At 39.4% G+C, this 23,276-nt stretch overlaps 2 protein-coding genes across 2 annotated transcripts; both read right to left on the bottom strand.

The window, feature by feature from the left end:
• Positions 1–2,985: 2,985 nt before the first annotated feature.
• On the bottom strand, positions 2,986–7,734 carry LOC102193816 (ciliary neurotrophic factor-like). Its single transcript, XM_005750361.1, has 3 exons — positions 7,323–7,734; positions 6,544–6,855; positions 2,986–4,109 (listed from the first exon to the last, which is right to left on the bottom strand). The coding sequence occupies exons 1-3, from the start codon at positions 7,428–7,430 to the stop codon at positions 3,969–3,971; spliced, it is 561 nt and encodes a 186-aa protein (XP_005750418.1). The 5' UTR covers positions 7,431–7,734; the 3' UTR covers positions 2,986–3,968.
• A 3,371-nt stretch (positions 7,735–11,105) lies between these two features.
• LOC102193333 (E3 ubiquitin-protein ligase ZFP91-like) lies at positions 11,106–20,171 on the bottom strand. Its single transcript, XM_005750360.1, has 12 exons — positions 19,974–20,171; positions 19,396–19,871; positions 19,167–19,198; positions 18,937–19,065; positions 18,783–18,819; positions 18,594–18,677; positions 18,322–18,483; positions 17,083–17,127; positions 16,254–16,332; positions 16,047–16,161; positions 15,810–15,909; positions 11,106–13,656 (listed from the first exon to the last, which is right to left on the bottom strand). Exons 2-12 carry the CDS (start codon positions 19,725–19,727, stop codon positions 12,735–12,737), a joined length of 2,037 nt encoding a protein of 678 aa, XP_005750417.1. The 5' UTR covers positions 19,728–19,871; positions 19,974–20,171; the 3' UTR covers positions 11,106–12,734.
• Positions 20,172–23,276: the final 3,105 nt, after the last annotated feature.

Here is a 23,276-nt window from a genome sequence, read left to right as displayed (position 1 = left end):
CCTCTATGAGCGAGAAGCTAGTTTAATTTTATTGGCGTGTTATTTATGTATATGTTTACTTCATATGGCGACAGTTTAACTTTCAAAGACCTAAAACAGAAATAAAGACTAGCAGCAGACACGAGTGAAATACAACTAATATAACTATACCTGCTAAATACACGTATCCAAGTGCGTTTAAATTTCGTATACCTCACGATAACACAGAACAGCATTTTAAAGTCTAGGCTGTTTTACAGCTTTAGTCATCATTACGTCTCAGATTACAGTCTTTCATACCCTCAATCCCAGTGAAAACCAACTAAATGTGATAAAATTGCCCTAACTTTTAAGCTGAAAAGCTAAATAAACATTTTTAATTACCATCTGCAAAATGGACTATCACAAAGATGAAAACAGGTTTTCTGAGTGCACGAAAAGCTGTTTTTTTTTTAGAGATAAGGGGGGTTGGCTGGTGATGTTCTTATTTGCTCAATGACAATACATATACATAACACATTTTTACAAAAATGAAAGACTTACTTGTTTCCCCTGCTAGTGAATGTTTAATATGTTTAATACGCCACTTAAATGATTACAATACTTTGAAACTCATTTTCTCACTCAAAAACGAACGATTTCAGAAAATTTCAGAAAACATGAGACATAAAGTACACGTTACATAAGACTTTATTAACAATTTTATCTTTGGTTTGCATATATGGATGAATGAAGCAGGACAAAGAGGTCACGTACGTATCATTTATCATTTTGTAGCAATCCTGAATGTTGCTGTATACATATTCACCATCATATAATGATAATATATGATTTAACTGCATGTTTTTCTCTTGTTTTGTTTTTTACACAGTTGTGTGGTTCTTTTTTTTTTTTTTTTTTTACCATCGGTGCGCTGTGTGTGTGATCTGAAAACATTGGCTGTGAGCATTGATAAAACTGTTTTGATGTTTGGTGTTGTCAAGAGTCTGAGATTTTGTGAATGTATTTTTAACAACCGGCTTTTGCACTTTTGAGATAAAAAGGTGGAAGGTTTCAAGAAATGTAGCTTCGCAAATGTGAAAAAACATTACATGCAATTCCCTAAGTGAAAACGCAAAGTCATTTTCTTCCTGCTTTTTTTTTTTTTTTGCTTCTCATGGAAACCAGTTATGGCTTCAGGATAAAAATGGTGGGTGGCATGGATCAGTTTACTTGTTGTGGAATATTTCTTCACGCTGCTTTAGCTCGGGATAAAATTGTGTCTGATAATCTTGAGAATCTGTGACCCGACCCCAAAAAAGACACAAAATGCTGCTGTGGCAAACTGATCATGGAAATCCTTTTATTCTGCATTGACTTTTCCCCTCAGTTTCTATTTATTTTTGTGCTACAATATCCGAGAATTCAAATCTTTTTGAAAATGCATGCATATTCTTTTATGTCATGTAACAAAGTTTCTCAGCGTTCCCTAAGCACCATCCCTACAGATGTTGATGTCCTGTAGTGAAATTCATCTTTAATGTAAGATTACTTGGCCTCAGTGAAAGTAAACACACAGTTTCTTTCTATGTTGAGTGATTTGTTGGTTACAAAGCAGGAAACAGTTTCGAATACAGTGTTGACTTTTTCACACTTTTTTTTTAAAGAGAAAGGACTAAAGTATAAAATATATTAAACAATGATGGGAAAGAGTAACGTTGTACATTTTATGATAACTGCTTAATATATCAACAGATGTACAGTAAAATGACCTTTGACCTAATCTCAGCTGCAGCAGCATTACCTCTCTGTTATATACTCACGCTTAAGTATGCAACGTTTGTATGTAATAGCTTCATGGGTGCTATGCTGTGTGCATCACGACTTTCAGACATTGATTTTATTCAGAGAGAGGACACACTTGTCGACGAGCTTGTTACATTGTAGCATGTAGGTTGTGAGATGGTTGTGGCTTATATATCACATGGGAGAGGTCTTTGAACTCTTATGCTTTTTCTTCAATCATTCCCCCGACTTACACCACTACTGAACCTTCCTCTCTCTTACTTCACTAGACGTTACATGTCCTCAGGGTCATCCATGATCAGCAATTGTACTGCTCAAGCGATCTTAACAAGAACCTAAAACAACGTGCGACTGGTTTAAAAAGCAAAGAAAAAGTAAACACAAAATTGAAATGATTTACCAATTATTACATATTATGTGACAAGTCTAAATCATATTTTTATTATCAGAGGTGGACAATTCATTTTCCTAAGAGGCTATTTGAAAAACTGTGACTGCAGTGGAGGTCCGCACCAAGCTTATAAAAAGATGAAATTGAGCAGAATGGAGTTCATCTTACTGGTGCAGCCTTTCACAACAGTCCCAGTTTCTCACAGGAGGTCTTTGGAAAATTAAGTGTCCACCCCTCATCTATACTAATGGTTTATTTTCTTGGCACCAAAACAGCTAGGAGATAACTATCCCTTGAGGGCTGCGTCAGGAAGGGGGCATGTTTGCTGGGTATGACCTGCTGTTAGGTCAGTAGTAACATTGACACAATTTCTGTCATTATGCTTCTGTATGCCACCAAAGTGGATTTTAAATAAACAGACAAGCCAGTTGTCCAGGGACTTTTCAGTTCCTAAAAATGGGGGTTGTGTATAAAAACGATCGTAATTTCTAAAAAGGTCAAGGTCTAAGGTCTAAAAAGGTCAAGCAGTATTTTCATTAAAGCCCTGAAGTTAAAGCTGAAAACTGCATTAAAACCCTCCGTAGTGGTTTGCAAAGAAAAAAACTAGACCGAAATGTGCAATTGTCTAAAAACCTAATCCTAAGTGCAGTTCATCATACTGTCTGCATGCCTCAGACTTGATGCCCTAGCCATGTTTATTATAGATATTTGATCTTTTACAGTGTGGCTTGAATTAACTTGTATCCAATGCCACAGCGACACGCTTGACATCAGAGATCATAGGACACGACCCAGAAGACAAAGTAGAATCAATACCAACAAAAAACAAATATTTAGATGAGCTTTTAATCTTCAATAAACATCCAGTTATTCATCACAGACATAAAAGAAAAGCATGGTCATCGGATATTCACCATACCGGCAAGTGTGCAAGTCACAGCTCATTCACTGCGTGAGCGTATACTGTGTCAGGCATTTTAGACTACAGTGAAATTGCTGCGTTTCAGAATGTTTGATAGTTTTGGTAACAGACAGTACGGCTCTACTGTAAAATATCCATCCGAGGGCAGGAGAGAAAAAAAAAAAAGTTTGAGAACCACTGGTCCAGTAGTTCCAACTTGTGAACAGTGTAGCAGCAAATTCAAGTATAACAACAGGAGAGAACCTGGCGACCAAAGCAGCAAAACATGACACTTGATCATCACAGACTGTGCCAGCCCCATAAACATCCGATCAGCCAGCCTATACACGACAACATGAAATCTAATTTGGAATCGTTAGATGTGTTAGTAACGTGGTACATGAAAAAAAGCTGTTTAAATTAGTAAATGGCTACATATTTAGCTGCATGTCAGTCACAGTTTAACAGTCGTGTTTTTATGGTGTTAGTCTAGCAGTCAGATTTTGGAGTGTTAAGAACAGCAGGTAGTTAGTCATCAAAAGTAAATCTACTTAAATAAAATAAATTACGGTATACACAGCATACACAAAAAAGTCACTTTCAAACGCTCTTAAATGCCACTGCACAAAGCAAACTGATGGTTACACAAGTGTAAAGTCTGCACACTCTTTTTTTTGTCCAAAGAACCGACAACTGTGGGAAACCAGAGGGCTCTTTAGCGCTTGCTGTGGAAATAGTAATGCCTAAGAAAAGCTGTTTACTTGGCTAAAGGAGCTTAGCTGGGATTTTATTTGAGTGTTCACAGAGTATATTCCACATCACCTTACAATTTTGAATTTGGAATACATCAAGGGGAAAGCTGGCTGCTGAATAAGCTCGTTCGTAGATGCCGATCGACTCTAACTAGGGAATTTAGGCCTCCTCTGCTCCTTCTCTCTCCGTGTGCAACACATGGAGAGTTTTCGCGGCATGATCAGACCAGTGGATCAGCTCCAGCAGCACTTGGTAGGTCCAGAGTTTGAACCCGAAAACTCCCCCAGAGCCGTCGGTTTCCTACACAGAAGAGAGCAAGACATAGCAATAGATGTCTCTCATTAGGAGTGAGCCCTTGCATTCAAAATCTGCTAAGAAACTGTTTTGGCCTAATGAACATGTCCACACTTGGTGAAACTCATTTGGATTGTTTACTAAATAACTAATTAAAATTAATGCCACCCTTTATATTTGACAATGACAATTTCACAAACAAGCACTTAAATCACACATCCAATGGCTACAAAGTACCATTAGCATACATCTGAAGTTATCAACAACCAGATGACTTCACATTAAATATTTGGTGCTTCAATTCAGTTTTATATAGTGCCAAATCACAACAGGAGTCACTTTAAGGTGGTTTATATTGTAAGGTGAAGACTTCAATAATCAGACGATCCCCTATGAGCATGCAGTTGGCAACCAAGGGAAGGAAAAACTCCCTTTTAACAGGAAGTAACCTCTAGCAGAACCAGTCTCAGGGAGGAGCGGCTATCTGCTGGGACCACATGGGACTGGATCTGCTGGATGTGAGGGGAGGAAGAAAGGACAGAGACACACTGTGGAAGAGAGCCACAGTGAGTGGAAAAAAGTGAATAAAGAATAAACAGTGGATTATGGGAAGCTTGCAGCAGCAATGGAGGATTCAGGGTCACCTGATGCAGCCCTAACTATATCCTTCATCAAAAAGGAAAGTTTTAGGCCTAATTTTAAAAGTACAGAGGGTTTCTGTCTTCTTAATCCAAACTGGGAGCTGGTTCAACAGAAGAAGAGCCTGAAAGCTGAAGCCTCTGCCTCCCATTCTACTTTTAAATACTCTAGTAACACCAAGTAAGCCAGCAGTCTGGGAGAGAAGTGCTCTATTGGGGTGACCTACAGCCCTCTATTTTGTCCCCCACCAACCTGTGGGAGAAATATCCATCCGTTTAGTCTGTTGTCGATGTAAAAGGACAAATACAACCAGGGTTTTCTTGAACATTTCAGGGCCTGAACTAATGATTTGAACTGTTTGTAAACAGCGTTAGTCACATTCACACAAAAGCTGTAATTCATGTAATACAGGGTTTAGTCACAACCGTGCTGAGATTTTAGGTTTTCCATCTGATGAGAATGTAAAGTCAGAGCCTGGCTACTCTAAAATAAACTTCTTTTTTCGGGTTCTTAGTCAGATTTGCCGTTCACGATCCAAATATTGTGATGACTTTAAAATAAATGCATTTAAGCTCATAGATGTAGGTGTTGAAACTGAATTTTATCCACTTCAGGGGGTTTACTTGGTCAACCCGATGTCAAAGGGTTGAAATCAGTTACATGGAGAAAGCCAGGGACATAAATACACATCATAATAAACCTTTACAGCATACTGCGCTGCATGCACGGTTTTAGTCTATATGATGCCACAAAGTTTAATTTTTAATCAGGGTTGTGTCGAACCATATCACATGCGATGATACCTGTATGAATTTTTACGTGATGTAAAATAAATCACTGCTGACTTTACTGCTATTCCGACACCATTTACATTCCCTAGAGTATAAATATAAATAAAGGAGACAAACCTGGGCATGTCTGACGCCGAGAGCTGTGCGTCAGCCTCCAGTGATGATGATTTAGTACCTAAAAAGGGAGCTACTGCAACAAGCCCAAACAAAACAGAAAACATCTGCTCCCACTGAAGGTGGAAATGACAAGCTTGGTTCACTACATGAGACAGAAACCACACTATTACTACCAAGCAATGAAGGAGGAGAGATGATCAGCTGGTGATGCGCCACCACACAGCGATCAGATGACTCCACGAGCATCGCTGGAGCGCTCACTAGCTGCACTCGATGCGTCAGGAAGAGCAGACAGTGGATGGAAATTACTGATGCGGTTATACGGCGGTGAAGGAGGGATTTAAGCAGCTGGTTAAAAAGCTTGAGCTGAGATACAACATCACAGGCAAAGCATATATTTTCAGTGTTATTATGTGATGATACTGTGCTGCTCCTGCAGAGTTAGAGGGAGCAGAGGGTTCACACTGGATCTCAGTGTGAAGAAGTTATTTTATACATTAGTTAAAATTTCCGGGGAAAACTCTACCTAAGCTACTTCTGAGCTCACATTTTCCTGTCCTTCGTCACTGCTATTGCACTATAATGCAACTGCTGCTGGCACCTGTTTCCATAGATTCACACTTCACAATAAGGAAGTGTGTCAGCTCACTGGAAAAGGGTGAAAAATGCTGCTAGGTTGCAAGTATCAATAAAACGTTTTTCGGTATTTTCCCCTAGATTGTCAGAAATCTCCCAAACGTTCTTGAAATATTGTGATATATTTTGAGGCCGTATTGCCCACCGCCACTTTTAATGTGTTATGGGCTGTGGACAGTTGTGAGTGTCACCATAATAGAGGAAAGGCCACAAGGACATGACTAACTACAAAACCCCCGAAACGGCACCTCATTTACCTCATTACACTGATTATCAGGGGTAACCTCCAGGTTGGTGCCGTCAGTCTCCACCAAACCTTTGGTGCTGTAGAGCAAGTGTTCCAGTCGGGCTCGCACGTTCTTCCTCATGGACTCGTACTCATCCTCCAGCTTGCCCCACTCCTCCTCTTCCTTCTGGATAACACGGTGGAGCAGCCCGAGGCACTGTCGCAGAGCAGAGTGCAGCAAGTGCACCTGCTCCTCCGTGCTGGGCTCCTCAGATTCTGGGGACGCGGACACGAGGCGCTTCCCATCTGGGGTGTAGCTGGACAGGAAGGTCTCCCTCTCCGTCTGAAAAGATAAATAAATATAAATTTGTCCCACTCCGATGCAAACAGGTCACTTACCTTGCACCCTTTAATCTCATTTTAGTATAAGTCTATTTCAGGGACCAAGAGATAACCATTGATTAAACTGATCGGTTAAGAGCTTTTCTAAAAGGATGGATGGCAGCAGGGGAAAAAAAATCCAATACAATCTATCCATTAGGTTCCCCTTGGGAAATTGAGTGGTGGGGGTGGAGGGTATTTTTTAGTGTAATTACCCCCCTCCCTCCAGTATCTGCTCCAAAAACAAACTAGTCAGCGTTAAATCCTGCTGTGAAAGACAGACACAGTCCAAAAGCGACAGGTAGCAAGCTGCCTGGATACTGAAACACTACGGCTTTAAAGAAAGCTCCAAATAACTGGGAGGGGAGCGTCCCAGACAGAATGACCCGCATGAGCTAAGCAGAAAGAGTGGCTACTCTGATCACTCACGTATAGCCGGAGCAGACTGGTACACTCATGGTGCAGTAGCCGGGCAAGAGCCACCGCTTGTCCCGTCAGCGACCGGCCAGCTATCGGCTGCTCCTCCTGCTCTGCCATTTGCTCTCAGCCGTGTTTATGTCAAAGGTGGGCTAGCAGCGAGCGGGGCGCAGACCGACCGACAGGAGCAGAAACAGTCCCCCTCCCCTCTGGCAGCGAAACTACGCCGTGTGGCTGTTTCTGGATACTTTTGCGGTCCGAACACGAGCCGGAGATGCACGCGGGGGGACAGCCAGTGGAGCCCGATTGTGCGGGTGCTCATTTGGCATGTACACCAACAAGAGGGGATGTAATTGGTTCCGCCAGCCACGATGTGCGTGTCTGTGCGCGTGTGTGTGGTGGGGTGTACAGAAAACGTCACCATGCGGCCCACCCACCCTTCCACGCATAATAAAAACTCTGTTTATTGGAATAGCTTCCCCCCCCCTTCTCTCCAGCAGCTGTAAACAACGATGGAAAACTACATAGGTTTATTGAATAAGTAAAAAAAGAGAACAAGTTTATTTTTGTTCAATGCATTGCTTGTTTAATTTTTTTATAGTTTTTATTAAAAGGCCAAGGCTAACAATTAATTTTGCAATGCGCTGGAGATGTGTGGGAAAGTATATCTCAATTAATGTTTAACGTGGACCCATTTTATTTTCCTTATTTTGTGTCTACACACAGCTTTGTGCAAAAAGTCTAGCGCTACCCTTCATTTCTTTATATTTTACTTCTTGTGATTTATTTTTGAAGTGGTCTTAAATAATAGTTCTTTAGGGTTTCTGTAGGTCTGTCAAAGTTTGTCTTTGGACATTAGCTGCTGTGTCCTTGTGCCTGACCATTTTCAGAGGAATGTTTTTTGCTTTTTCAACCATTTACACCGACCTATTAATCATTCAACCATATAAACGCACCTAACTCAAAGGGATGAACCAGTGTTGTGTTTACACGTGACAGAAAACTTAGCAGAGGACCAGTTTTAAATTGCAAAATTTCCCCAAATTTCTTTACTTTAAGTGACAAAAAATGCCAAAGATAACACAGTTTTAACACATGTTTTTGTTTAATTTTTCTGTTTTCACAGCTTAAGGATGTCTTGTTTTACTTGCACGGAGAGCTCCTTTGACTGCATGTTGGACAATCTTCGAAATGCAAACACTACACAGTCACCTCAGATCAAGTCCAGGCCTTTTATCTGCCTAATTGATAATGACATAATGAAGGATTTGCCCACACCTGCCCATTAAATAGCCTTTGAGTCAATGTCCACTTACTTTTGGTCCCTTTCGAAAGAGGGTGGCACATGTTAAGGAGCTGAAACTTCTAAACCCTTCATCCAATTCAAATGAAAGCTGACATTCTACACAATATGTCCATGTCCATCATAGAATTATAATTGGAATATGTTTCAGTAAACAGATAACAAAACAAAACAAAACTTGAGGCAGTGTCCAAATATATATTGACCTAGCTGTATATGCTGTATTACCATGCACATTTGGATATTTCAATAAATCGCTGCACCTATTTCCCATTTTCTTTCACTGTGACGGTGGTTGATGAACATATTAAACACAACCAGAGTTAAACAATGAAGTCAGGGTATGAAAATCTCTGGCTACAGACTGCACTAAACACAGTATGATGTCAAAAAGAGTGGATATGCCTAACATCTAATATCTGAGACACACAGCTTTGGCTGTGAGCACAGAGGCCCCACCCACCTAGTATTGAAACCTTCTGTTTGTGAGGGATAGCCTATCAGGAGAACGTTGGCTTAAAGGGAGTGGGCCTTAAAAGGAAAGAACGCTAATTTCAGGCTCTAAGTTAACTGAGAGGTTGACCTAAGATCCAGTATAAGGAAATTATTTATTTTATTTCATTTTATTTTTCAAATGAAAATTCATTCAAAACTAATCTGACAGAGATCAGAAGAAAGCCAGAAATATGCAGAATAGAATAGAATAGAATAGCTCTTTATCGTCATTGTACATGTACAACAACATTGTGGGTACTCCACACAAACTGTACAGGACATATAAATAGTAAGACAACACGAATAAATAACAAACAAGAGTAATATATACAAAACAAGAGAAAGGCACACATTAAAAGGACAAGTTGCAAAGTGCTTGAATACATTTGCTAATGAGCAAAACCCTTTAAAATATAGATATTCCTATTCCTATGACCACCTGGATGGATGATTTAAAGATTTCTGACCTGTGTGACAGCTCATACCTCTGAGCAAAAAACTACTCCAATAGAGTCAGAAGAATATACTTAAGCAGTTAGAAATTATCATAAAAAGAACACCCCAAGTTTTCAGTATAATATGCTAAGCCGATGCTCTACTCTGCTAGTCTCTAGGTATCAATGCATAAAATTATTTGTTAAAACAGAAATGAAAATGAACATAAATAAAATGTATTGCACAATGTGTCCACCAGGGGAAGCACTAGCAAGGAAGAAGCCATACCAAGAAGGAGTGCCTTAAAGTGGGGAAGAAATTCTGACTTTGAGAATCTTTTAAATTAACAATCAATTCAACAGAGGTACATCTAATTGATTCCAGAAGTGTCACAATTAGTGAAACGGTGACCACCTGACTACAGTTGATGTGTATTCACACTGTAAACCGTAAAGTTGCTATGTTGGTCATTTTAAACCACTTCAAAGTCACTTTAAATCTCAATTGTAAATTTTAGACTGTTATTAACCCCTTTACCCCAAAGTGTATATTTGCTCCCCTTACCTCAGTCTCAAAGTGTATATATATTTATTCTTCTTATTCTTACTCTTGCTATATTTATTGTTGTTCTTTTGCAATGTATGGAAATGGAGCCTCGTCATCTCGTCTCTCTATATACTGAACTGTATATAGCAGAGATGACAATAAAGTTTACTTTGACTTGACATGTAGTAAAAACATTTTGTCTCGGAGGTCCAGTCTCTGGTTCATCAGTATTCCTGCTACAATTGACTCCAAGCAACTCACAGAAGTCAAGAGATGGCTGCAAAAAGATTTCCAGTTCACTGGACATCCCACAGAGTTAACTTAAATCCATCTTTAAGAAATGGAAGAAGTATAGCACTTAGTCTAAATCTGCATCACTCACAAACTAAATAAGAGAGGCCACCAATACACCTGTGACACACTGAAAGAGCTTCAGTGGATCTGATGGGAAAGAGTGTACATATTAGAACTGTCTGCCAGGATGGGAGAGTGATAAAGAGAAAACTGAAAAAAGCTTGCATGAAATCTTGCCTGGAATTCATTCAAAGGGATGTCGGAGACTGAAGTTAATTGGAAGAGGGTTCTTTGGTCAGATCCTGGAGGATACTCTATATCCACAGGAGAACTACGACTGGAGAGAAGATATATTTTCTAGCCTGGTTCTCAATCCAATCAGGAAGTTGTGGCTGCACTTCAAAAGTGTGCCCGATCCCTGAGCAACCTAGCAACACAGACTCTTAGCAATCTTTCCTATTTTTTGTATTTATACTATCTTTCTATATACAACTTGATTCTCATTTGCATTTTATTCCTTTAAAGACCAGGCGCATTAGAGCCCAACTGTCCAGAGGTTGAATTAGTGCTTTAAAGTACCATATTTATATTACAATTTTGTCATGTAAATATCACAAAACAGTGCATTAAGATCACACTTCTGCAAAGACTGCCAGACAAGAGAGGCTAAGGAGAAGAAAGAAATGTGAAGTATTTCACTTCAATGACATGTGACACATAAAGACTTGAGAACAGATTTATTTTTAATAATTATTCTGAACACATTCTTAACTTATCTTGTATGTTTAATATTAGCAACATACAGAGGTTTATATCATTTGTATCATATTACAGTGGTCTGATAAAACCACACAAAAATTATCAAATTAATTTCCGAGGGAACATATTTTCCTAACATGATACTGCTGCCTGTGAAGAACGTGAAGATTTGGAAAAACAGTTTATTTCCCAAGTGTGATGCTCCTGGTTTACTGAAATATAATGAAGCACAGAAAGCAACTTAAATCTTTTCTTTACAAACTGCAACATATGAGAAGGAAGAGGAGCAAGAGAAGAACAAACGTAGGTGGTTTTCAGAGTTGTTCACGCTAACTCTCTGTCACAGTGGCTGGGCCACTAGAACAGAAACATTTATACACTACAGCATCAGCTTACATTGTGGACCACATACAGTTCACTTTGATCTCAAATAACAAGATCAGGGAAACTCCACCAGTCTTTTTACTTTTTTTACTGTGAAATGTAAAAAAAAAATTATATTACTTAATTACTTTGGTGTAGAATGAATGGCAATGAGGGATATTTTTGTTAATAGGAACAGCTGTTTACCTGATGAAAGAGTTAATAGTTACAAATCTAAGCACTCCTTCACATTTTCCAAAGCTACACCGGAGTCTTTCCCAGGCCGATTCTGGCCTTGTGTTTATAACCCACTGTCCTACTATTTCAACTCACGAGGACTGGAGTGAGACATATGTTAACAGATTTAAACTCAGTTACATCAGTACAAGGTGGAATCGAAATGTGCTGGCTTTGACATCAGCCTCATCAGATCCTTATGAAGTGCCGGGTCTCTTCCTGGGGTCCTGTCACTTTGACATCAGTCCTGTTCAGACCACTTGAACTTGTGCATTTATGTATCGAGATAGTGTTAAAATGAGAAAAAGATGAAGGTGGTGAGTGACGACTGTATTATTCAGGTCGTTTAAGCTGAATATTTTCCCTCAGATGCCTCCAGATGATTTCTTTTTTTCCCATGTAGGAAGAATTTATGGTGCACAACTCCATGAATGTCCAAACCCCATGCCTGAGACTCTCCAAATACAAATGGTCACAATGGGCCTTTCAAGGAGCGATCCAAGCTCAGCCTCACAGTGATTTGTAAGGTTTTGCCCTTAAAAGGACAAGCAACCAAACTGAAATCAGGTATGGTTGTTTTTTATAGTTTTGAGGATTAATTGCACCTTGTAATTCTCATTAGTTCACCATTCAAAAGGACACACATCAACACAACAGGAATACTACAGGGAAATACAAATAAGCTGTGATCTTCTTGTGCATAACCAACAATCATTTGTTCTCGAAATTACATGACAAACTCCAAAATTTATATAATATTAGGTGGTCAAAAAGTATGTAATCCATTGTATTAATTTAAAAAAACAACAACTCCCTGATACAAAGTAGCTCTGTACTGAAAGTGACTGTATATAGATCACAAAGACAGCTTCTATTATTTTAAATATCCATCATGTATGCATTTCAAGTGTTTCAGTGTTTTATTGGAATTAAATGTGTGTTTCCTTCATAAACATAAAGTCGCCCTTCAGTTCATTTCGCCCTCTTTACATCTAGATCAAACTGTCTCCACCTACATCTGCACACTGTGACATCTGCTCTCCTTCCCTCTCCCAAACAGTGCCTTCATTTTCCTTCCTCCTCTCCGCGTTACCCCCCCACATCATTTCCCCTACATCCTGTCCGCCCCCTGCCACCACCACCCTTTCCCACAGATCACCCTCTCCGCAAATTTGCGCATCCGCGTCCCCCTCCCTCCCCCAGTGCACAGCCTGCTGGGGAGCCACAGATGCTGTGGAGGCCAGGGTGGTGACGGAGCTCAGGGTGAGGAGTGTGCTCTGGGGTTCCACACAAGCCACGGATGTGACTGCACTAACTGGAAGAGTGGAGAGCTGGATGAGCTGAGGGTAGCTGGTGCTGGAGAAGTGCATCAAGGTTGGGCCCTGCTGCTGATGTGAAACTTGCACCATGCGGGGCAGTTGGAGAAACTGTCCTTGAGATACATCCTGTTCAGACTGTGGAGCAACTGGGAGCACCACCTGCTGCAGTGGAGTGAGCCCACCGCTTGCCACTTCCTGGCTCTCCTGACTCTTTTGGTCCTTGTGGCTCTGCTGGCTAACAGACGGCTGCACAGGCTTAGTGAGTAGTGGAGTTGTCTCGAGGACCGGGGTGGTAGTGCTTATTACTGAGCAGCTCTCCTGGCTGACAGAAGGCTGCTCAGGCTGGATGACTGCTGGAAGAGTCTCGAGGATTGGGGTGGGTGTGCTTATTACTTCTCCTCCGTTGGCTGCTAAAGCTTCTGCTATGAGCACCTCAGGGTGGGTCTTGGCTTTATGGGCAACAACAGAGTCCTTTTTCTCAAACTTTTTTCCACAAATGGAGCAAGAGAACTGGTAGGAGGCTTCTGCGTCATGCTTCTTCATGTGCCAGTTCAAGGAGGCCTTCTGACGGCAGGTGAAGCCGCAGATTTCACATCTGCCACAAGATGGAGACAAAAAACAGCTTAAGGTCTGAATGCACACTGAGATCAAGCCTCACTTAAGACACTTTAGTTTTAGTTGATTTTTTTCCTGAATCAGTGAGAGAAGTTTTATGTATTTTAATTAAAATTAGAGTAGAATAAATTCCAGTACATTCCCTCACTGACCAAATGTTGCAGAGTGAATAGGAAAAATAATTCAGACCTTCCACTGGAAAGATGTCAAATTTAAGTATAAACAAGTATTGTTGGAACAGGGTTGGAGAACCTTTATGGAAATGTGTGCAAGACCTCGATTTCTCTTGCAGAGAATGAGCGAGAAGAAAAGTTTGTTGTACTTCTGAATTTCTGAAAAGATTTCTTTTTGGAGAATTAAGTTAAACAGGTCATTTATTTGCTGGGATGTGGACTATTGTGTGGAACAGGAAGAGCAGTTCATTTTTTTAAAGGCATGGATTTTATTACAATTAAAAAAAAAATCAGCATTTAAGATCAACATTTTGTATCAGCAAAATATGTAAAAACAAGAAATTTCACAATCATAATGTTTGATTGTTACTGTCATTGATACACTGCCTTATAAAGAGTGCTTCCTTTTGGGAATGACTCAGCAAAAAACCAAGACAGAGTTAAGCAACTTTAGTAACACAGGTCTACACATTTCTTTTGTTCATTTGGCCATATGATTAAACAAAATGTATTTTAAGTTTAAGTAATTGAACCATACTTGAAAAATTAAAAATTGTTCTAATATATTCCTATATTTGTATTTGATTTTTTGTTTGTTTGTTTTTGGGTGGGAGGCCAAAATCTCCTTGATGGATGCATAACATTTTTAATATGCGAGATAAACCCTAATTTATACAAACCTGACCTATGACCTTTAAGGTAAAAATCATGTGTGAAATTGACCAACATACCGATACTCATGTTTATAGCAACCGATAAAAGACAATTAAAGAAGTAGAGATTAGACAAGAAAAAACACCTTCGACCATGCTGTGAGTGATGTTACATAGTTTCACCAAGCCGGGGCGATCGTGGCTCAAGAGTTGGGAGTTCGCCTTGTAATCGGAAGGTTGCCAGTTCGAGCCCCGGCTTGGACAGTCTCCGTCGTTGTGTCCTTGGGCAAGACACTTCACCCGTTGCCTACTGGTGGTGGTCAGAGGGCCCGGTGGCGCCAGTGTCCGGCAGCCTCGCCTCTGTCAGTGCGCCCCAGGGTGGCTGTGGCTACAATGTAGCTTGCCATCACCAGTGTGTGAATGGGTGGATGACTGGATATGTAAAGCGCTTTGGGGTCCTTAGGGACTAGTAAAGCGCTATATAAATACAGGCCAGTTACCATAATTTCACCACCTGAGGCCACTCTACACCTTCCCTTATATCTTACTAAGGACTCTCAAATAACTGACAATAACAAATGTTACAAAAATCTGTTTATATCTTGTGTCTGAAAAAATATCAATGTGGTTTTAAATCACCAAACATTGATACCCTTCTTAAAACGTCTACATCAGTTGGGCTCTAATGTGTAACGTTACAAAATAAAAAACTAAATAAAGTATAATTTTCCTAGAATTTTATTTACCACACTGTACCAGTAAACTTTGCACTCTGTTCCCTGCTGAGAAAAGAAAAAGGGTTTCAGGGAGCCTTAGGGAGAAATTAAAATCCTTTTGAGTGACGTTTAAATAAATGAATACTGTATCACTAAGATGATCAGCTGAAAAAAAGCTATCGCACTAATGATTAAATCATTGTCTAATAAGAAACAATAATAATCCAACCTCTCCCATCCGCTGATACATTGTTTGTAAAGAGGAGTTGAAACGTTTTCATTCAACTGAAACGAGTCAGCAGTATATTCTGCATGTGTAATACAAACACTTGTGTGACGTGTTTATACTAGCGAGTCCTATGACATAGATGACTTTGATGTCACTTGATGTCATTTGTCTGCCAAAAATTCTTGTAGCTAATTTTAAGACATGTGATCCCACAGTGGGGTTATACAAGATTTTTTTTGAAAAAGACGTGCTTCCTTCTTTTGTTACTGGAACTTATGTCAGACACTCAGACGTGACTGTTTGTTTTTCATTTCATTTCTTCCTTGTTTACTTGTGTTACATTATCAGATGTATAAACTCACTGTATTGGCTTCTCTCCTGTGTGGATCATCCTGTGCACAGCCAGATTATGGGAGCTCTTGAAGGCCCGAGCACAATACTCACAGATGTAGTCCCTCTGATCTGAGAGAAACATGTGAAGAAGACAAGAACACTAAGTATGGGAAAAAAAAGAATGTAATTGAGTTTTAAATGAAACATCTTTTTCCTAGTCTAATGAAAATTGTTACCAGCATTGAGTATAAACATCTTTGTATCACCTGTGTGATGTTTAGCGTGGCGCAGCAGCTGCTTCTGCAGGCGAAACAAGCGCCCACATGAGGGGTGATCACACACGTACTTCTTTTTTAACAAGTGCTGGTACTTTATATGATGCTGAAATCGAGAGATGAGGAGAAATGAAACTGGTTAAAAGGCAAACATCACAGAGTAATCGATCCATTTCAGTTCCCCTGGTGACAGCAGACCTGTAGATAGCGTGGGTGGGCCAAAACAGTACCGCAGCCCTCTATTTCACAGCGGACATACTGCACCGGTGGCTTTTTCCTGTGAAGATGGGAAAAAAGAAATGTATAATCAATAAGGCTTTAAAGAAAACCCCGTCCTGTCTGGCGGCTTTTGCAATCAGAATTATGATCTAAATGCACTGTGGTGCCAAACATATTTTGCTTTTGCAAACACAGCTATACAGAATCTCTGTAGGCTCTACTTGTTCATGTGAAACTTTTGTCTGTTTACTTATTCATTTTATATTTGTGTTACTTCAGTTATTACTTTATATGTTGTATAGTATGATGATGTATGAGGCAGGACAGGAAGGAAAAATTATTTTTTTTACAAAGAAGGGGGAGGGGGGTATGATGAAGAAAAAAACAAACACACAGCACCTGTAACACACAAATTAGAAAATACACAGATATATAAATCAACAATCCTCTTACAGTGTGTGTGTGAGAGACAGAGCGAGAGTGTGTAGGAATGCCTGTGTCTTTGTCATAAATGTACTTGATAATGGGGGAGGGAAGCCACAACAATGCACCCCAGGACCCACAAGCAGACATAGTGTGGAACCAGCACAACCGCACCATCTGCAGTGCCCCCAAGAGTTTGAATGGGGCCACTGCAGCAGGCCCACTCACCAGCCTATGGGTAACGCACCTGCCCCCCTAGGTATGTATGTGTGTGGTGGTATGTTATGAACTGTAATGACTAGAGTAATTAAAAAGGACGCTCTTTTAAAAAAAATAACAACATCAACAAAAAAAAAGCACTAGGGAGTTATAACGAACACTTTACCTTCGTTTTGGCTGCCGAGGGGATCTATCATCTCGTTTACCTCGTCTACAGTGAAAAAAGGAAGAAGAGAGATTTAGATTCAAAACAGATTTCAGATTTGGCTTTAAATGAATTCAGATTTCTATGATAAAAATCAGTAATGCGTTTTACTGTTAACAATCCCACTCTTGAGTTGTTTAACTTTCACGAACATGAGAACTAGAGAGACGAAACCAAAACCTACAACGTGACTCGCTGTGGAAAGAATGCTTTCCACTGGCATGGTCACTGAAACTACGTCAGTGAGCTTTCTTCAACCCCTTAACATCTACATCAGTTATGAGTTAGTTATATTAGTCAAGTCAGTTTATTTCGATAACACAATTAAAACAAACTCAGCTGACCAAAGTGTATAATAAATTCAAAATATACAATACACACAGTCACTAAATCAACAATAAAATACACAATCTATATGCTATATTGTCAATTAATCTCAACTAATCCCTCTTTTAGTCAGCCTCAATAACAATGCACATTTCTAAACAAAAAACAACAACAACAACAAAATAAAACAACCTGTGTGTGTGATATGATTTGAATGTTTAGATTGAAATCCATCCGACCCTTGAAACTCAGATTGGTTTAAAATCCAATCCAGAATATTAAGCCAAATGTGAAACACACTTAAAACGGGTTACTGCCCCAAACAACTGAAGCAAAATTGGCTACAGCTCATTACCCTATAAGCTATTAAATAAGCAAAACTGAGAATAATTCTATAAAAGCTGTACAATCTAAAAATCTAAACCAAACTGTCCGACACTCAAATTCGTAATGTCGGACCCAGACCCCTACTCAGTGTGTAGTTCTACTGCTGGGACTTTCTTTAACTCAAACTTTCTTAAAAGCTAAAGAGTCTTCATTTCAGATCACACAGTCTCACACAAAAAGGCATGTGCTTGGGTGTTTGATTTAAAAAACAAACAAAAGCAAAAATAAAGCAAACGAACTAAGTGTGTTCACACTCATATCTCGGCTAACTGATGTGACAGAAATCAGGGTGTTTTATTTGTCTTTATTGGCCTTTTGATAAGTAAAACATGCTATATCTTAGTAAGTGAACCACAGCTGATAAATTCTTGTAATTTTTCCTTTACTTTCTTTTTTTTTTTGGGACCAAAACAAGGTGCCAAAAATTCTCACATGGGCAAAACCCCCCCTCTATTATCTTTTGGTTTACCATCATCTCCTACTTACTTCCTGACTGGCTCAGGATCAGTGCCAGTGACTCCATCTTGACCCTGAGCTACATTCCTGGTGGTTTCTTCCTTTTTAATGCCACAATCTTCTTCCTCCTTCTCTGACTCTTCTTTCTTGAATTCATTGTGTTGTGATGTTGTGTGGCGCTTTGATTTATTCCTAAACAGAGGGGAAAAATAAAGAAAAAAGAGCAAATTTTACCACTAATGTGCTTAATCTGATGTGAAGTAAATTGCACGATCGGTGATCAGGCAGCATAATCGACGTACGTCTTTGTCTCAGTTTTGACAAGGTCATTTGGATCATCTCTTAATGCAAGGTCCTCCTTGAGAGCCACATCTGGATCTGCAACGCTAATAGGGACGTTAACACGACACTGGACATGTTGAATTTCACAGTACCGCTGGTAACATCCTCCCTCGTTCCCTCTGATGTGCTTTTGCTAAGTTATCACTCACCTGCCATTGCTTTCTTTCACAGAACCAGTGTCCCTCACTGAAAAAAACCACACACGTCTGTCAGTTTATTTTGAGTTGCTTGCACTTTCATTTCAAGATATTCACACAGTTCAACAAGTGCACAACAAAAAGGATGCAAGGGGTCTTCTCTTACCACATGAAAACGCCCCTGACTCAGCTTCGAGCTTGCATGTTGCTGCTGATGTGTGTGAGGCTCTGGTTGAAGGTTTCCCCCCACCTTTTCTAGTTTTGGGAAGCTTTGGTCCAATTGTTTTTGTGGATGCTGGGGAAATAAATGTGAACATGGGTTAATAACACACTTGTTAAGTGGTAAAAGGTAAAATGACTGCTTGCAGATGAACGGGATTCACATATGTGCATTACCCCGACTGGCTGTTGGTTTCTTTATTGCACTTCTGCAAGAAAGAAAGTTAAGAATCAACACATTTAAAGGTTTAGTTTTATTTTATTTATTTTTTGTATGCAGTAAATACACAGTTTTAAGAAGTCCCACCGAAATAACACTTCTGAGGTGTAAACAAACTTGTTGTCAAGGATGTGTCTAGCTTCTTCAAATAGTTTCGTCCATCAAAGTAGCAGCGCACGCACTTACTGTATGACAGGTGTGTTTCTGGTGCGTGATCCTGCAGGTCGACTGCGTGCGTCCCCTGAACTGGTCGCTTTTTTCTTGCATGTGATATTTCTGGACTCGCAGGTCGTACCAGCTCCAGCTTCCCTTGATCGTAACACACGCACAGAGCCTGAGGTGACGGAACGAGTCTCACCGGAGTCCGGGAAGAACAAGGATGTTTTTGTCCGCCTTTTGCTTCTGGCTCTACCGCAGGAGGGCTCACTCGAGTCCGCGGATGGTTTTGAGGCCGCTGTCGACTCTGCGGTCCGAGTTCCAGGACCAGTGCCTGAAACCTCGCCTTTCCCAGACTCCATTTCGCTCTTACAGTTATAGCCTTTACCGACTTTAGTGATTACTTAAGTCTAGTTACTTATGAGCGTTCACAATGAAGGCCCACCATACAAGGCCAGAGCCAGCCCAAGTTTCGTTAGCCTGGCCAACGATCGATTTTTGTGCCACTGCATAAATAGCAAAATAGATTATTTAAAATATATAAGTTTAATGACGCATATTATTTTAGAAATATCCAGTATTATTTAGTTCTTAAAGCTATAGCATACCTCATATTTGTTTGACCGGGAGTACCCTCGAATGAGGTACGTCTCCTTTAAGAGCAACAGCGGCAGACGAGCCAGTATGACAACGTCAGTTTTGGACTGACCGGCTTCCATACTGATGAGGGCGGACGTGTATGGGAAAGGTAGTTTTGGAATGTAACATACAGTTTGGGTTGTGTAACAACAACAACAACAACACAAAATACATCAGTTAACCATATATTGTATTTTATGAATATTTTATAACTCATTATCTTTTATTATTTGGGTTACATTGTGTATTCCCTAATAACTAAATAATAGACAGTTATATTTAAAAAATGAATTAAAAAGATAAATTTTTTTAAATTCATTTTTTTTTATAGCAGGCTAAAGCGGCTTTAGCTGAACCCTAAACAATGAACAAGTAGCTTTCACATATCACGCAGTTTGTATGAAAAACTTGATAAAGGTAGGTGTGACTGTGTCACTGATCATAATTCATGATATTTTCTGCATGGTGGATGAAATGATAAAGAAAGGATCCGCTCCACAAACAAATACATGAGAAATGTGTTATTATTAGCTGTGGCACAGCCATGTGAGAGGAGTGGCTGGGAAAATGCAGAAAGTTCCTTGTTTTATTACAACTGTCCTTTGTTTTAGTCAGTTACCATAATTGGCTTGGTTATGTTGCAACCAACTACAAGAAATGTGAAGTTGCTTGTTTAACAAGTTTGAACACAGAGGAACATCTGACTGCAGTCAGTGGATGAAACTTGACACAGAAGTGATTTTTTAAAATTTCATAACTTTTCAACAAACCATGTTTCATATGAACTTTGTAGAAACCCCAAACTCACTTAGATATCTAATAATATGCATAAATTGGTTTATTATACACTGATTATCCATATTATCACCTACCTAGAACCGTGTTCAGTAAAAACAGCTTTGAGTCTTTAAAGCATGGACATAACATGCTTAGGGGATGTTGGCAGTAGATGACTTGGGTTGTTCAAAATGCAGTAATGGAGAAAATGCATGTTATAGTTGAAAGAACAGAAGTGTAAATACATTTGACGACATGTGACGTTACACAACAATAAAACTGCACATCAGTGACATATTTCAATCCTGTCTGTGTGGACAAATGGGAGCAGTGGTGCTCATGGAGCCGGACCTAAGCTGTGCTTTTTTGTGAAGCAGCCCGTTATTGAAGGAGCTGCTCAGTTTTTACTCAGTGTCCTATACAGGCATCCTCCTCTAACAAGGAGGACACCGTATTTAATACTGCCCTGGTTCTAGGGTGCACAGTGTTGATTATTTATTTTCTGTCATCCTTTTAGAAGCAGCTGCCCTAGCAGACTATTCCAAAGAAAGTGCAAAGTGCACCACAGAGTCAGAAAGGCCTGCAGCAGGTGTGCCTCTCAGCAGATAATCTGCTTGCCATTTCATTTGTTAAGAGTGTTATTCACTTGACTCGTTTTAATATTGTGTACTCAATTTGACAGTGACAACATACGTGCAATTTCTAGTGAAAGATAAATCAGTAAAAATTGAGATGTTAAGTATTAAACCCGGCCTACATTACTTCTAAAACAACTACAGCTTATAAAACAATTATATCTAATCATTATCTAAGACAACGACACACGTCTACAGTGTGTCTTTGTCTTGTCTCCTTACCCTCACCCCAACCAATTGGGGCAGATAGCTGCCCCTCCCTGAGCCTCGTTCTGACAAAAGTTTCTTTCAGCTAAAAGAGAGTTTTTCCTTCTCACCCTCCCCAAGTGCTTGCTCACAGGGGACTGCTCGTTTGTTGATTGTTTTCAATATACAATATAAAGAACATTGAGGTGACTGCTGTTGTGATTTAGTGCTAAAAAATGAATAAAAACTGTATTACATATTTGCCTATGTCATTGTAAAGTGCAGTTAAAAAATGTATGTCTGTGAGCACATAAGTGAGTACAGTACGACCACATAAACCTGAAACACAGTAAAATTAAAAAATAAAGTAAAATTGAAATATAAAAGTTAGGTTTGTAGTGTAGATTTTTTTCAGTGTACCGTGTCTGATTTGTAATCTTTTTCTCTTGTTCTCGTGTATTTTTTTTGTTGTATTTCATGTAGTGTATATTTTATTGTGCTGCATAGTTTTCATTTTATGTGTTTTGCTATTTTCAAAGAACATTTATACTAAATCTTAACAAGAAACAAATTGACACATTTGTTACCTTCGATCTTCTCAGAGAGCCCTGTTTTAAATTTGGCTGCACACACAAGAACACAGGTAAATAACTGGCTGCTACTTTTGGAAATTAGATACTTTCAGTAATCAAATTATAACAATTATAAGAGATTTTGCTCAGGTGCAAAACATAGTTCTTTAGTTACTAACGCACAATCAAGCTCTGGTATAAAAAATGATCAGTTATCAGCCATGATCTTTACTCCGTTTGTCTGTGTTGGGTGTGTCTAAACAGTGTTAAAGAAATTCATGGAGATTTTTTTGTGCAGGGGTCAGACTTCTGCGTCATAGTGAGACAGAAAAACTTGTTGAACAGGATCCCAGGTATCACTGATGATCAGAAAAGATGAGGAAACATTTTTAGTTACAATCGAGAAAGAAGTCCATCATGTTTTGTCATTTTTTCCAATGAAAAGCAACTGCTCAGGTGACAAACTCATAGAAGTTTAATTATTTGAAATAAAACATTTGCACTAGTCATATATTCCTTCTTTGTAAACCACTTCCTTAAATTTACAGCAGTCACAGTAGTCACTGATTTGCATCTGACCTGTTTACATTGTAACGGCTGTGAGATGCCACACTCACAGGTGTATGAAGCAGGAACAACTGGTTTCAGAAAGTGACTCTACACAGTTCATCTTTTATTTCTTTTTTAATCTTATTTATGCTTGATGGTGAACTGAAGATTTGCACTAGATTAAGTATCAGTGGTGTTGAAAGGTGAGTATGATTTTTAGATTTTATGACTCCCAACCTTGGGTCTTCCCAACTTGCCATATTTGAACTTCTTCCTCTGTCTGTTTCACGTTGGTTCAGGAATGTGTCCAAGTTAGATCTGGCCACCGTTAAACTCTTGATTATTACATCTTTTTAAGACTGTGATTCTCTAGAATCAGAAGGAAAGGGGGGGAATAGCGGGAAGAAAAGTGCACATGTTTAAGACACTAATCAGAGGTTCAGACAATATTCTATGATTTGACCAGTTTTTTTGTTAAGGTAATATGTTGATTGGTTGTAAAAACACCTTTGCTCCAAATACTTACAGAGTTTCCTGAAAACCTACATTTTTA

This window comes from Pundamilia nyererei, unplaced genomic scaffold (assembly GCF_000239375.1).
Source record: "Pundamilia nyererei isolate P.nyererei 1_Seehausen unplaced genomic scaffold, PunNye1.0 scaffold00271, whole genome shotgun sequence".
Taxonomy (NCBI): domain Eukaryota; kingdom Metazoa; phylum Chordata; class Actinopteri; order Cichliformes; family Cichlidae; genus Pundamilia; species Pundamilia nyererei.
This window is presented reverse-complemented; position numbering and strand designations above follow the sequence as displayed.

Coding starts and splice junctions, on each gene's coding strand:
- LOC102193816 (XM_005750361.1), bottom strand. CDS start 7,430: ATGGCAGAGCAGGAGGAGCAGCCGATAGCTGGCCGGTCGCTGACGGGA. Junction 6,856..7,322: donor CCAGTCTGCTCCGGCTATAC/GTGAGTGATCAG, acceptor TTATCTTTTCAG/ACGGAGAGGGAGACCTTCCT. Junction 4,110..6,543: donor CTGATAATCAGTGTAATGAG/GTAAATGAGGTG, acceptor TCTTCTGTGTAG/GAAACCGACGGCTCTGGGGG.
- LOC102193333 (XM_005750360.1), bottom strand. CDS start 19,727: ATGGAGTCTGGGAAAGGCGAGGTTTCAGGCACTGGTCCTGGAACTCGG. Junction 16,162..16,253: donor CCCACCCACGCTATCTACAG/GTCTGCTGTCAC, acceptor TCTCGATTTCAG/CATCATATAAAGTACCAGCA. Junction 13,657..15,809: donor ACAGGAGAGAAGCCAATACA/GTGAGTTTATAC, acceptor ATCTTGTGGCAG/ATGTGAAATCTGCGGCTTCA.